The sequence below is a fragment of the Electrona antarctica genome, assembly GCF_951216825.1.
Source record: "Electrona antarctica genome assembly, chromosome: 12".
NCBI lineage: Eukaryota > Metazoa > Chordata > Actinopteri > Myctophiformes > Myctophidae > Electrona > Electrona antarctica.
In genome coordinates, this window is record NC_136793.1 from 47,835,618 (window position 1) to 47,852,094 (window position 16,477).

A 16,477-nucleotide genomic window follows, 5' to 3' on the forward strand; every position below is an offset into this window, starting at 1 on the left:
CAGACTCCAGAGTGATATGCGGCCGCTAGAGGCGGGATCAACGTGAGACTGATGACATATTGAAGCACTGTCACAGCAAAATGATTATGGAGATTCTGCCTGAGAGCCCAGATGCAGGCAGGAAGAGGGAACTTGTGAACTCAATACTGCCGCAATCTGGCGGAGTCAGGTTACCTAAACAGTGCATCAGTGTCAATAAAGTGAATCTGAATCTACATTGTCTAACCACAATTTGTCACATTTGGGTTGATGGTGCAAACTAAGCTGCTAACTCAGCACAAAGTTGTTAACTATGTGTATAAACATTGTTGGTTTTCGATAATAATATCAGTGCTTTAAACAGTCAGAAAAGAATGGGGAGGGGAAAAAGTATGTTAGGTTGATGCAACCATATATAATATGACATATATATGGTTATATGTATATAATAATATATATATTTAGTCTTCAAACATGTGCATTTCTTACTACAATAGCTAATTATTCAATCACTGAGACTTCTTCTTGATGGTAATACATTTAATATTAAAACAAAATACTGTATGCATTTATGATTGACAGGTACCTAAAACAGTTGTCATACATCTCATCATCAATAAGGAAATGTATTTAATGGAATGGGTAAACATGACATTATATCAAAAAGGTGCAATCACTAACCCAAGTACCAACGGTAGACTTTGACAATGAGCAGAATATTCTTTTTTGTAAGTATCTCTATTAAAGGACCACTTCACCACTTTTCAACATCTCTTCATATAATTGGTCCTCACTAATGTTCATGATAAAACACCACCATTTTTTCCTACTCAGTCTGTGTCTCATAGGAGGGCTTTTGGGCAGTTCGGACACCCGTCCACCAGTGACATCATCATTAGGCAGATTTTTTTTAAACAAGATTTGTTTTAAAATATATTTAGATTTTTATTATCGTGAGAACGATGGCTTCAACTTTTGCATTGCAACTTTTCAGGAAAAGAAAGCCTGCAGTTTCTATTAGCTTGGATTCACCATCGATGATGTCACTGGTGGACAGGTTTCTGAACTGCCCACAGCCATCCTATGTGAGACACAGACTGAGTAGGAAAAAATGGTGGTATATTATCATGAACATTAGTTAGGACCAATTATAGGAAGAGAAGTTGAAAAGTGGTGAAGTGGTCCTTTAAGCAGCACAGTTTCTGCGAGTTTGGTTCCTGAAAAGAGTTTGTCAGAAGTGTTTCAAAAGAGTGTGGTTGCTGAAAGGAGTGTGTCAATGTCCTGTATTGCTCTGGATGTTCTCTGCAGTGCCGCAGCAATGCAGTCGTCATCCACTGGTTCCCTAGAAGCCTCTGCTTCCATTGCGCTACCCATCCTCTCATGAGAACTTTTAGGAGTTCCAGGCAGATTGCTGTTCTCCAGCAGAACTGGTAAGACGTTAAAGAACATGTTTATTCAGTAGTGTGTACCAAAGCTAGGACAATATAAGGGCCAAATCAATTAGTATAGAATGCTAAATACAGAGCTTGAGTTAAAATGTAAACCCCCACCAAAACATCCGTTTATGCACCCAGCCCAAAACCATTTCAAACCTGAAGGATACAGTTAAATCGTTTTATCTTCTCCAGTTCTGTGTCTACAAGGTTTGACCTGAAATTGGAAAGAAAGTCAGTCAACAAAACAGCAGTTCCTCTTTGTTAAAAACACCCCTGTACGCCCCATATACTATCACACAACAAATAGTGGTATATACTGTATAATGCACGTCGCAAAGCAATTTGTTGTGAGCTTGTAAATCTGCCAAAATTGAAAAAAGGAATAATAATTTAACCCATTTTGGGCGGGAACCCCTTATGGTGTTAGCATTATGTTATGCTTTAGCTATTGAAAAATAGCAGATCTACAAGCTCATAGCGCGCCACCGAGTGGCGCGCTACGAGCTTGTAGGTCTGCTATTTTTTTTAAATCGAAGAACGACTGACATAGAAACATAGCCTTTTCAGAAAACTGTCAGGATGTAGAAGACATTTTTAGAATCTGATCTCAGGTCAAAATAATTAAAAAACATCGGAACATTTTCCAGTGAAACACCACCTACCGGCTTTGTTCCATCTGTGGCACTAAAATGCCATGGTGTAAGGCTGCACCACTGCATACCTCTTGTTCTAATGACACCGGCCGAGAAGAACGTCTGCTCTGTACACAGGAGGAAAACGATTTTTATTCATTTTTGGTTGTAATATAAATTATATATTTTTATTGCACATGTAGCACATAGAATGTAGCTCATTCATGGAACGCCCTACCAACAGCCATTAAGACATGCGAATCCCTCGACTCCTTCAAAACCGCTGTCAAAGGGCACTTACGGACGGCTGCAATTCGAAACTGGCCCCCGTAAAATCTGAATCCGCCCGCCCACTTTCCACCTTACTGTATATGTTTCCTTTCCCTTTTTACCTCCTTACATGATTTCCTGTTTTTTATATAAAAGTGTATATTTGTTCGTCTCTAAATGTTATGATGAATTGCAAAAGGTGGACCCTGTTGTAAACAAGTGAAATGCTTTATCAGTGTGTCGTCCACAGTAAGGGTCCCTGCACACTGGACGCGTTTTCTGATTTTTACCTGCGTTTTTCCGAAAAACGCATCTTCGGAAAAACGCATTTTCGGAAAAACCTTAACAGTCTTTGTATTGAGTTGTGCTTTCATGTGAAATGTACCAATGTTCTGCAAACTGTTAATAAATACTTAAATCAATCAATAAATCACTCAAGGGGCTTTAATAGAATGTAACAAAATTAGAGTTGACAAAAAATGGTCAAACAAATACAGGACCTGTTTTACAGAAGTGTATACATATGCAACACTACTGATAACACATCTGTTATCACATCTGTCTGCAATGCTTAACATTCATGTCCACCCGGGTTTTAACCACAAGATTTCTCAATAGAAGATCTGAGCAGGGAGACCAACTACAACAACAACCACAGTTTCTATGTTAGTTATATCATTTTCTACCACACAGATTATTCACTAATAAAAAAGTTATGGATTGTAGATCAAGAGTCTAACCTGTTCCAAACAGCTGGGTGCGACTGGAAGCGTTAACGAGACACTGGCCTGGTTGTAGCACGTTAGGATCCTGCAAACAATGCAACACGGATGAAAGAGTGCTGCAGTTGGCATCAAATCCATTCGACTGTGCTGTTTTAGGCTCGTCACAATCACAATTCATCTAATTAGCCTAATCAATTAGCCTAATTGCAATTATTTGAGATAATCTCAATCATTTTTGCATAATGGAATCATTTCCATGCAATTTTCATGCAATTTTGTAAATGTCCCCGTTTACGAATTCAAAAAGGCAAACAGAAATACAAATTGTAACGTTCCAATGTTCAACTTAAATTGTATTCATTTTTCATGAACAAGAATAGACAAAGACATACAGAAAGCAATAAGACAAATAATTGGACACTACAGTATGTGTTGCCAAACATCAATTCAGGAAATAAAAATAAAAATAGTAGACAAATGCTATAATTGCTGGAATTCACACACAGACAGGATAATAATAAAATGGAAACAATATATGAACGTTCCAATGTTCAATGCAAAAAAACGCAATTAAATCATTAATCACAAGTATTTGTATGACAATTAATCGTCAGCTTAAAGTTGTAACCGTGACAGCCTTAGTGCTGTTGGCATTCTAGCTCACTGGCTCTCAACATCGGGTCTCGGGGCCCCCAGGCGTTCTTGAGGGGGTTGCCCTGACAGTAGACCCTTACATGTCCGTAACTCAGAGAGTCTATACATTTTGGTAGCAGTTGTACAATCTATAAGTTAAATTAACAACAATTTACACAAACATAAATCGTGATCCTAGAGAAAACATTTTTTTTATCAAATGGGGGTCTGTGATCTAATGGATCCTTGAAATGAAAAATATTAATAGTCTCTCTTCCAACTTACCTGCTTGCAAGACTCACAATAGAGTCCACAGAGTACACCTGTCCAGGTACATCCGGTGGAAGGCTGTTTAGATGATGCGTTACCTCTTTCACCTAGAAGACAGTTCACCATGCATATTCATTTATAATCATTTATATTGTGAAAGTATGATATTGTTTTTATTGTGGCGCGCTACGAGCTTGTAGGTCTGCTATTTTTGAAAAAACGTGAAAATATTTATTTCAGAAAACTGGAGGATTTAGAAGGATTTTTTTAAATTTTGAGGTCAGGCCTAAATGGGTCAAATGATAAGGGACAATATCGGTGGCACCCAACTGTAAAGTAGCAGATCAGAGAAGATCAGCCCAACAGCAACAGCTAATATGATGCTGAGGTGTTCCCGGCTTGCCTTGAAAAGTAACTACGTATGGGTGTTAAGATCTACAAGCTCACAACGCATCTCATGAGCTTGTAGACCGGCTATTTCTCCCTATTTGTGGTACGACAGTACCGTATGTACATGACAGTTTACCTCCACTGAGTGGGGCTCAGTTCTGTGGTGGGTGAAATAGCTGTTAAGTGCACCGTTAGACCGGATGACTGATCCGTCACCTGGGGAAACCTCTATCACTGGAGTACTTCCACTGAGGATCCTACATAGGACGCACGCACGCACACAAACACATCCAAGCCACTTTACATAGATGCATTATTATTCACCCATTCACACACATTCATACACCAATGGAGGAGGAAACCACACACACACACACACACACACACACACACACACACACACACACACACACACACACACACACACACACACACACACACACACACACACACACACACACACACACACACACACACACACACACACACACACACACACTTTTTTTTAAACAAAATCTGAAAGCTCAGTACAGTACCTGTAGATCACTCCTTGACACCACATCACTTTGATCAGCTCCGATGGAAGTTCTGAATGTTCTCCGTCTGACAGGAAGAGATCGTTGAACTTCCACCTAACACAGATGATTAGATTCAGATTCCAGTTGAATGTATAAACCACCAAAGAATCACATGAATGATCCCCCCCCCCCCCCCCTTCCTTGAAATGGCATAAACCTATCCTAAAATGACCCTATTCAGTATTCAGTTATTAGTACTCTCGTCCCATTGGTAGCATGTGTCAAGTGTCGCCTGTGTCGGTGTCTGCAGAAACACTTCTGCCTGTATTAAAGGGCCACTTCACCCCTTTTGCAACCCAATCTTATTTTAATGATGAAGAAACACTTTGCTTGCGTTTGTATGTGTGTAATATGTGTTTTTTAGATATTTTAGTCATGACACCATGTTCATGTCCAAAATTTGACATGAAAATGTGGTCTCACTTCCTTCCTGGACTACAAGTCACACCTCCATGCAGCCTCACCCCTCTCCACCTTAGAGTATATATGAATAGAGACGGCACCCGGATGAAACCCTGAGGCGAAATGGACATAGTGGCCGAATTTGATATTGCAGCGTGGGCCCAAACACATGAACGCGCTGGTCCGTTGACTATCATTGTGCACGTTCACGATGACACGTGAACGCTGAATGCCTGCAATGATAGTCAGCGGCAGCGCGTTCATGTGTTTGGGCCCAATCCATCCCAGAATGCACTCTGTTCCTACCCAGAATGCACAGTGAAATCGCCTCATGCGCTTTTGAGCAACTTAATGCAAGTGGATGGGAGGAGAACTCGGGTGCCGTCTCTATTCATATATACTCTAAGCTCTCCACAAGGAGGGAGTGCACCAAAGCATTATGGTCATCGTAGGAATCCAGCAATCCAGTCAAACCCTAGTCAAACACACTTCATAATTCTTCTGGCCATAGGCTGCACATTTCAAATTGTGCTACTGTTATCTACTACAAATACTATTAACATTGAGTGACTGCCGTTTCTTCCAGCGGTGAAATGTCCCTTTAATCATTTGTGGATGTTGTATACATTTCTGGATTTTATTTTGTGTACAGCTCCAAAGCGTGACTAAATCTCAGGTTGGCATTCCCCAGTTGGCAAGAACTGAAGGAGAGGATGGAGATGAAGAGTGACGAGCAGTTGGGCTGCTTTCCGTTGCACCTGGTGACTTATAGGCACCAGAAAGCTAGACTTGGTGGGGTTGTGATTACAAGTAACAGACTTGATGGGATTCTGGATTTGTGGGGATTTCACATGAATCAGATTAAACTTTTTCAAAGATTTCAATAGATAGATTCATACACAGATAATTAGATTCAGATTCCAGTTCAATGTATAAACCACCAAAGACAATTCACATGAATGATGAATTACATGCCTAAAGGTATACTGAGCAGGTTACCCCCCCACCCCACCACTAATCAGATTAAACTTTTTCAAAGATTTCAATAGACTAGATAGATTCATAGACTTGTTTGACAGCACTGTCATCAGTGTTGTTGCGAACGCAGTGAGCATTTACTATGAGACCCAGCAGATCATGTCTGTCTGTCTGTGTGTGTGTGTGTGTGTGTCCACTTAACCACTTAAACCCTATATCTTGACCTTTCACTCTGTACTTGGACTGCTCTTTTTCCCTATATACCAAACCTCTTTGCTCTGTATTTCTGTTTGCCTAGGTAAGAATTTGATTGATTGATTGATTTAATACTTTAGTAACTAGTTTGCAGGAAAGAAACACAGAATAGGTTTTATGTACTGCTATTTTGGTTATTAGTTAAGTAGTCAAGACGTCAGGTTTCCATAGTTGTTATGGAAGTGTTATTTGATTTTTGGTTAAATTTATGATTTGGTTCCAGCTCAACCCTCTTGCACTAGCTCCTAACGTACATACGTCGTCTTGCATTATGTTTAAAACTGTTTCAATGTAATAAAACATAGTTTTTGCAACCCCCCCTGCCCCCCAGCTTGTAGATCGGCTATTTTGCTGAACGTATGAAGTGGCCTACGTGGTTAAAATCGGTAAGTCTATCCCTTGTACCTGTGCTGATGAGGCGAGGTGCAAGTGAGAGGAAGTGCCTCTGGAAGACAAGATTTCCTCTCTTCTTCACAGGATTCCACTGTCGTGTTCATCGTCCTGCATGTCTGGCTGGAGTCTACATCTCCAGGAGGCTTGGAGCGACGAATGGCCCTGTGGTGGCGAGCCAGAGAGACAGGGTAGCGCCACATGGGGGCGATATGAGCGCAGGAGCAATGCTGGACCACTGCAGTGGAGCGGTACATCTTCTCCGGCTTAGATGATGGAAGGAGAGTAAAGTAGCAGAGAATATACGTAATAGAAGATTAAGATGAAGAGAACAGAACAAAGATAACAAAACAATATAAACAAGAGTTCACCCGTAGAGTAGAATGCAAACCTCTATCAAGGCCTAGAAATCGCCCCAGTTTGCTTATCATTTAGTATCGTAAAGTTAGGCCTGCTGGTGGCGCTAGACAAGATGAAAGAACAATTAATGTGCACAGCACAATTTGTTTCTTGTATGCAAAAGGGTAAACTCAACCCTCAACGGCTTCTGACAGAAATATGCCCTACCGCTCCCCTACTGGGCGGGGATTTTCTCTCTTTTTACATGAGTTGGGCGTTGTCATCTTCTACTACAGACTGAAAACCCATTCTGCCAGCCGCAGAATAGTGGTCTAGTGACTCGACTTTCAATCCACACCTCCTGGGTTCGAATCCTGCTTGCGGCACTATTTTTGTGCCAACCGCAAATAACTTTTTTTTGCCGATAAAGTGAAGTTTTAGACCGTGACGGAGTCTGTGAGGTTAGTTAGGGTTAGTGTTAATGTTCAGAAATACATTTATCACGCTGTATTTCTATGAGAAATGCATTAATCAGATGATCATTCTATCAGAAAGACATTTTATCACACTGTATTTGAAGGTGAGGGGGGTGTATGTGAAGGTGAATGTTTGTACAGTATGTTTGTACACATAAATATGAGACATGCAGAATGCATTGCAGGGGGGCCTTTACCTTGGGCTGAGCAGTGCGGTGGGTGCTATTCTGTGGAGAACAAGATCTGTGCACCTCCTCCTTCTTATTTCTCTTTCCTTTAACCTGATTCTGTTTGCTTTCATCATTATTGGTGGTCTGGGGGTTGCTCTGTTGGTGGTGGTGGTGATGCTGACCGACTGATGTGCCGTCAGGCTCTCCTCCGCTTAGAGCACGCGACCCGTGGTGGTGCTGCTGATTTGGAGCCTGACTTAGACTGCACATGAACTCTACAGAGAACTCCTCCCCTGAGGATGACAGCGTCACACTGGCCCTCCCATCCACTGACCTGATGACGGTCTCACCACAGGCTCCGAGCTCAGCAGCACCACAGGAAGACGACTCAGGCCACTCCACATATGAGTCAATACTGAAAAAAGGCTAAAAGGAGAGAAAGTAATCATGATTTGCTGGTGGAAGACGATCCATGAATCTATTATTATACCACCTGGATTAGGCTTGGACAATCTGTCAATATTATATTGATATCGTGATATTAGATATTTTGATATAATATTTGATATAATATTGTGATTGTTAGTGGCATAAGTGTTGCTTTTACTATGTGTGTGGTATAAAACATATATTACAGGTATGTATGTACACCGTATATCTAGGTGTGCACTGCGATCTTTTGGCTATGAAAAGTGTGCCATGGCAAGTGGCTACAATATATACCTTATAAATTGCCTATTTTTGTACAAATTTGAAACATTATATAGAAAATTGGTGTCAAAATATTGTGATTTTTGACCACATGGCCCAGCCCAACCTGGAGGATTACAGAGCGAAGTCTATGAATATGAAAAACTTTAATCTGCAACACAATTTTATACAATATGTAGTGGGGGTCCCTTGCTGAGTGGTCCTTGGGCTGAAAAACGTTGACTTTAGGCAGAACAACAAAAGCATACCGTAACTATGTGAGGAGGAAAAGACACTGTACAATACAAGCCCTTGTTACCTTTATACGAGCAACAGGGGTAAGTTCCTCCGGCAGGTATGGCCAAAGGGCATATTTATTCCTGAATGCCAATATATCCACCAACAAGTCCTACAAATCAAAAGGTCATGTTGGAGTGTCAGAGTGGGTCACAACATCAATGCCATTTGTTTTAGTAGACTTTCTGTACTTTACTTGGGAAACATATGATGTAGGAGCCATTAGGAGAGGCATTATTTAGATTATTTCCAGTATTATGTTTGACCACTTGGTGGCGGGCTTGAAAGCACAGCACTGGGTGTGCATTTATAAGGTGACACAGGTGCACTGAGGGGGCTAGACACAGGGATTGGGGAGCCAAACCGTTCCTACCAGCAGCACTCAACAACCACAAACAGACAGAAAGGAAAGAACCATATTCAATATAACTGGTATGTTTGTCATTTCAACTGCTTTTTTTTTTTTAAATTATGGTATATTGTACTTGTATATATTGTACAATTAACACATATTTGACTGAGCAACTTTCAATTGTAGTGAAATTAAGTAAAATTAAGTACTTAATATATTAAGTAATATCTTTACAGTATATACTTTGAGTCTTTGACTCAAGTACTGGGGTTCTGTAGGCTACTTTCATGTCAGTTTTCTTCAGTTTGTTCAGTTGGAATTGATTGATCAGTGATCAATCAATGCCTTGCAGTTTTCCCTGGTCACAACTTAAGTCAAGTCTTAGCACTGAAACATGTGGCTAGTCAAGTCTGTACTCTGTAGTCTGTATGTCATGTAATAATGATGACCTAGCTTGGCTAGCTACTTCTGTAGTACCTTGTAGGTGCTGATGGCAAACCTGGTCCTCTGCCGAACCTTCTCAGAGGTGTGCAGAGGATGCATGGCCGGGTCAGGGGCTTTGACCAGCACGAACTCAGAACCGCACGGCGACAAGAGCACACGCGACCCGTCCTCATAACGTACATCCACAGACTCGTCCTCGTACATAATCATCATCACAGCGGCCACGTTGGAACTTATTGTTGCCGTCATGTTCAGTTCTTCAACTTCTTCTCCGAGTTGACAACAAACACAACAGCGTCAGCTTGACAGCAAGCAGCAGATAGCAGTTATTTTGCAGGGGCGGGGAAACTCAAACAGCGTGACGTCATCAGACAGAGACATTGGTGTGTGTGTGTGTTTGATTGATTGAAGTATTTATTAACAGTTCGCAGAATTACACTACAGTACATTTCAAGCACAACTCAATACAAAAACTGTTAACTGTGAGTGGACGACACCATAAAGCATTACACTTGTTTACAAGTGTAATGCTTTGGTGTTAAGTTGGGTTTTTTTTTTGTGCGAGTGAGTTGGGGTTGGTTTGATTCTCTTTAATCTCTTGTCATGGGACTATAGCGGATTAGCCATTAAAGACATTCAGTCTTTATTGCTTAACTTAATTAATATCAGTAGGCCTATAGCCTACATTCGGTTGTTTTACCATAACGTTATATGGCCCAGTGAAAGACACATGTTTTTGTATACAAAGTTGAGGATGCCCCTGAAAACTGTTAAAATTAAAAAGAAAACAGACCAGACTGATTTCTTTTTTTTTTCAATGTATTTTTATTGAGGCTCTGAGATTTCACAACTGTTCAATCACAATTCAATGTATATAGAACCACACATTTTTATTTTTTCAACGTAACATAGGAAAACAACAAGAACCACAATACGGACATTACAATGCACAGACAAAAAACACACAAACACAAAAAAAAAAGACAAAACGAGTACACCACAGTCTTGACATGATTACATTACAGGTCACCAGAGTCTTTGTTATTCACTACCGTTCAATAAGGTACATTGAAGCAGTCTAGAACAAGGGTCCACTGTATCTAAGACTGGTTCCCATACCTTCGTGAACCCTTCCATGTTATCACGGAGGAGATAAGTCAGTTTCTCCAGAGGAACCACAGTCATTACCTCCTTGTACCAATCATCCAGTGTAGGAACGTCTCTATGAATCCAAAGCTTGAGTATAGTCTTTCTCGCTATGTATAAGAGTATTCCAACCAATTTGGCGTTGTCTGGTCCTTGCACTGGATACCTTAGCTGCTAGTACACAAGGTGACAAGTTCAAATTATATCCAAGCAAGGTGTCCAGCTCATTCTTCACCTCGTTCCAAAACACCTGTATCTTTGTACATTTCCAAAGCACATGTGCATATGTACCAACTTCTGTGTCACATTTATTACAGTTAGGAGAGTTGAGACCAAGCTTGCTTCTCAGTAGAGGTGTATAATGGAGTCTGTGTAAAATTTTGAATTGTCTTTATCATCATTATTGCAACTCAAAATAGTAAGTGTATTTCCTATAATTGTTGTCCAAGTATTGTCTTCTATCTGACATTCCAAGTCAATCTGCCACTGCCCTCGAATATGATCAGTGGAGTGGTTTGAACTTATATCAAAACATTCATACAGATAGGAAATAAATCTTTCTGGCACAGGTCGTGTAAGAATATTTTCTAGGAAGGATGTCCTAGGGGCTTGCATGTTCTTTGTTACATAATGACGGATTTGTAAAAATCTGAAGAAATGTGACTGTTGTAATGAATATTTATTCCTTAGATTCTCAAATGACTCCATTGTGCCTCTGTTATATAGTTTAGCAAGCTGGTCCAGTCCCTTATCATGCCAAACCCTGAATACTGGGTCTTGATATGAGGGAAGAAAACCTGGGTTCTTCCATATAGGAGCCAAAGGTGAAAAATGTTTTTTAAGTTTAAAATGGACTTTGATGTTATTCCAGGTGTTCAGTGTATTTAAGACAATGAAGTTTTCCTCAACCTCCAATTTAGCTTTGTTATGATTCACAAAGGGGCAGACCTCAAGTGTTAACATAGGCCTACCACAGTTTTGAGATTCAATATCGATCCATGTGTTTGTTATGTCTGGGTTCACCCCCATTCATATATGTACCGCATTTGTGCTGCCCAGTAGTAAAAACGTAAGTTCGGAACCCCCAATCCACCCTCATCCTTACTTGAAGCTCTAGGCTCTAGCTCTGTGTAAAATTTTGAATTGTCTTTATCATCATTATTGCAACTCAAAATAGTAAGTGTATTTCCTATAATTGTTGTCCAAGTATTGTCTTCTATCTGACATTCCAAGTCAATCTGCCACTGCCCTCGAATATGATCAGTGGAGTGGTTTGAACTTATATCAAAACATTCATACAGATAGGAAATAAATCTTTCTGGCACAGGTCGTGTAAGAATATTTTCTAGGAAGGATGTCCTAGGGGCTTGCATGTTCTTTGTTACATAATGACGGATTTGTAAAAATCTGAAGAAATGTGACTGTTGTAATGAATATTTATTCCTTAGATTCTCAAATGACTCCATTGTGCCTCTGTTATATAGTTTAGCAAGCTGGTCCAGTCCCTTATCATGCCAAACCCTGAATACTGGGTCTTGATATGAGGGAAGAAAACCTGGGTTCTTCCATATAGGAGCCAAAGGTGAAAAATGTTTTTTAAGTTTAAAATGGACTTTGATGTTATTCCAGGTGTTCAGTGTATTTAAGACAATGAAGTTTTCCTCAACCTCCAATTTAGCTTTGTTATGATTCACAAAGGGGCAGACCTCAAGTGTCAACATAGGCCTACCACAGTTTTGAGATTCAATATCGATCCATGTGTTTGTTATGTCTGGGTTCACCCCCATTCATATATGTACCGCATTTGTGCTGCCCAGTAGTAACCCATGTACCTGTCTAGATACTTCCTTAATGTTAACGAAGTCCACACCCACAACACCAGAGGGAGTGCAACGAACCATGTACAACCCAGATTCGGCACAAACAAGGGACTAAATTATTTTCGCTCCTATTCCACCAAAATGTGGAACGCCCTACGAACAGTCATTAAGACATGCGAATCCCTTGACTCCTTCAAAACCGCTCTCAAAGGGCACCTGCGGACAGCTGCAATTCGAAACTGGCCCCGGTAAAATCTGAATCCCCCCCCCCCCTTTTTCCCCTCACTGTATATGTTTCTTTTCCCTTTTTACCTACTTTATGATGAATTCCTGTTCTGTTCTTTGACTATATAGAAGTGTCTATTTGTACGTGTCTAAATGTTTTGATGAATTGAACAAGGTGGACCCTCTTGTAAACAAGTGTAATGCTTAATTGGGTCGTCCACACAGTTAACAGTCTTTGTATTGAGTTTGTGCTTGAAATACTGTACTATAGTACTGTAATTCTGCAAACTGTTAATAAATATTTCAATCAATCAAAACCGGGAACACCCACTTAAAGCGATTTTCTCCGGGGAAAAAAATCACTTCTGTTGGATAAGATAAGTGAGATCAAAGCATAATGCACCGCGTAGTTAACATCAAATAAGTTAACACAATGAATTCATCAGATCACCCTCAACTAAACAAGGGACAACAATGATCCATTTTTGTGATTCTAAAAATAAGATATGCTTTTGTAATATGCTGTGTATTTATTACTATTAACAATTGTATTATGTTCACACATAGGCTACAGGTTCAAGTTCACATTAAAATGCAAAACACTGCAAAGCCAAATAAAGTCTTCTTTAATAACTTCACAATTGATTAAAACCTGTAAATCCCACAATACACTATTTATACTGACAGTCTGCAGTATTATTTTTTGTACTTCGCAACCACAAAATATGTAGTCCACCGAGCTAAGAGAAGAGCTCCAAACAACACTGTGTAGCTGAAGAGAACAAATTTCAGGACTTCTCTGAATGTCCGAAGGAAGCGGATTGCCAAGGGTTCCACATCGAATGTTATCACCCCTTCCACATCCATAGGAACATATTGCTTCTGCTGTCTGCGACCAGTGTGTTGAGTAAGATGTCCCATATTCTCTCCTCGTCCCATTGTTCTGTAATCAAACAGATACTTCTGTCATGTCTCCCCATTTGAAATCTAATTGTTGGGAGTTATGTTAGAACTCGATTAGAGTTAATGGACTACTACAGTAGTTAACGAAGTTGAAGTTCATTTCAATCAGAAATGAGCATAGGCTAAATGTGCAGGCTCTGATCATAATGGCTTTTATAAGTGAAGCCACGGCAGAAGAGCATTATTAATAATGTATTTGTAAATTGCACAAAATGGGTTCAGTATTGATCCTTTCTCCTTTAATGTATACCCAGGAATAACCTAGGCTACTGAATACTTAATTGCATTGTACTTTGTACAACACATTCTCTACTTTTTAAGCTTTTGTAAGTTTCTTGTAGAAACAAACACTTTTACGTTACTGATCAAAGCACTAAAAAAACACCAGTTGATCGCACATTTAAAGCTATTTAATTACTTATCCTATGAAATCAAACATTGCCACATGTACGACTTTGCACATTTCACTTTCTGATGTGTGTGCCAGTGCCAGACAAAATGCTGAAGAATCAAATATATGCAAGAATAAACATATATATTTTAATAATCTTACCTTTTTGTTTGTGCAGGACAGCAGTAAATAGGCTCCTGTGCTGCGAGCCCAGAAATACCAGTTGATGTCTGTTGCCTCACTCGTTTCAAGTCCTTATGGCAGAGGGGGAGGAGTCTGAGGCAATTAAACTGATTGCAAGGGTGAAGGGTCTGAACCTCTTGGGTTTTTCCTAACAGAAAGTTAAGCCGTACAGTGTGCACCTGCTCCTCAGAGAAATCCTAGAATAAGCCATTATCGATTTTTTTCTCTTTTTTAATGCTACTAGTATTTACTTTTACATTGAGCTAAATTATATTGTAGTTTGCTAGCCTGCAAATAAGCAAGGGGCCGCTTACACATTAAAGTAAGATACCTAAAAAGGACATACCCAGTCAAGTATCTTTAGTGGGGGGCTCTCTGCATCTCCCGCTGGGTTAGGAGCCCTTGTGCTCATGGTGTAAGGCACGGACTCCCTATCGATCGGAACAAGAGATCAAACCCGCTGCTCAAACGCAGTTATCTTCCTACCGGAACATGGAGCAAATGGCTTCCTAATTCAATCAGTGTCCTGCACTGTCAAATCATGGGCCACTATGGGCTAAGATCTCCAGACGGCAGAGGGCCATTATCGGCTGATCGGGAGGCCTGTTACTTGGTTAATTGCTCCTTCAGAGAGCTGGACCGCCGCTGATGGATACACTCCCATCATCATCCTCTCCTTTCTGTCCCTTGCTCTGATCACCACTGCCATCTTACCTTTCACCATACAATACAGTATGATGCATACAGTGGATGGATGCTACGTATCGACGAGTTATTCAATTACACGTCTACGATTACGCGAAACCGTTGTATTTACATATTTTATTCAGCATAATAGCCAAACAAAATGAAGGAAAAAAACGAACAAAACTGGGTTGTAATAGAAAAGAAAAAAGTCTACCTAAAATTAGCAGTGGTTCCCAAAGTGGGGTCCGGGGACCCCTAGGGGTCCTTGAGAGAGTTCCAGGGGGTCCCCAGCTAAATGATAGTTTGGAACCAAATATACCGTTATGGGTCTGTAACTCTGAGAGTGTACAAATGGAACCATTTACACTCTCAAGAGTTAAATTAACATTGATTTTACAATTTAAATTGGGGTCCCTGAGATAGAAATGCCATTCAATGGGGCTGTAAAAACCTTCTCTTACGGGGGTCCCTGGCATTATAGTCTCTTCAAATGGGGGTCCACAGGCTAATTAGTGTCAATTTGGGGGTCTCATGAAAAAGTTTGGAAACCACTGATCTGGAGCAGCAAAACATACAATATTGTTTTTAAGCGTCTCATAAATTACATTTTCTCCAACATTTCAAAAGTTTCCATCATACATACAGTATATACATACATACAGTACACTGCACAGTGGAGCATGTTGACAAAAGCTGAAAATATAACACACTGTACTGTAAATATAACACACTGTACTGTATAAGCTAGGATTAATATGGATTATTATAGGGTGCAGTGGAACATTTCAAAAGCTTAAGCCTGGTTTCACTCTCCTCCGTTTAGCTGGACCAGACTGCGTTGAACACGTTTTTGCTTCGCTGTTTTCCTTTAATTTGAGTTACTTTCACTGAAAACAAACAACTGAATGGCATCATGGACTATCTTCAATTCAGGAAGCAGAGGATTGAATTCGTTCTGGAGCATGAGAGCAGATTAAGGGCAGATATAGACCGTTTCCAAACCCATACCAGAGGCGTTAAAGAAGCCGAGAGGAGGTGAAGCTGGAGATACTGACGACCATTCCACCAGAGCAGCAGGCTGAGGCCAGAGAGCTGGACTCTGCACTCACTGAACTGCATGGCGACAATGCACACAAATTCCAACAAGTGACTGCATTGAAAGATTCCGTCGCAGAGTGGAGGAGCAGGAGCGCAGAGCGGACTCAGGCCCTGACCAAGCTGAAGGTGGCTGTGAGCACCAGGAACGAAGACAACACCGCCCTCCAGTCTCAGATCCTGCAGTCTCCAGAGGAGCTGAAGACCCAGATGGAGAAGATCCGTGAAGGAGTCCGTGAAGATTGAAGAACATCAAGGCTG

The 16,477-nt window shown here is 40.5% G+C and overlaps 2 protein-coding genes and 1 pseudogene across 3 annotated transcripts in view; 2 read left to right on the forward strand and 1 right to left on the reverse strand.

Moving 5' to 3' along the window:
• Positions 1 to 504: 504 nt before the first annotated feature.
• On the reverse strand, positions 505 to 10,070 carry cUnh5orf34 (chromosome Un C5orf34 homolog). The gene is made up of 11 exons (XM_079516421.1): positions 9,740 to 10,070; positions 8,933 to 9,022; positions 7,951 to 8,349; positions 6,954 to 7,204; positions 4,872 to 4,967; positions 4,472 to 4,592; positions 3,961 to 4,052; positions 3,058 to 3,127; positions 2,078 to 2,175; positions 1,583 to 1,629; positions 505 to 1,406 (listed from the first exon to the last, which is right to left on the reverse strand). Exons 1-11 carry the CDS (start codon positions 9,953 to 9,955, stop codon positions 1,222 to 1,224), a joined length of 1,665 nt encoding a protein of 554 aa, XP_079372547.1. The 5' UTR covers positions 9,956 to 10,070; the 3' UTR covers positions 505 to 1,221.
• The window catches only part of LOC306934443 (rabphilin-3A-like), a 62,959-nt gene continuing 55,745 nt past the window's right edge, over positions 9,264 to 16,477 (forward strand). The window contains exon 1 of the mRNA XM_079517012.1: positions 9,264 to 9,342. The gene's annotated coding sequence lies outside the window, so the exon portion shown is untranslated. The remainder of the gene's footprint in view (positions 9,343 to 16,477) is intronic.
• On the forward strand, positions 15,248 to 16,464 carry LOC306933231 (kinetochore protein Nuf2-like; annotated as a pseudogene). Its single transcript has one exon. The product of its transcript is annotated as a kinetochore protein Nuf2-like (transcript).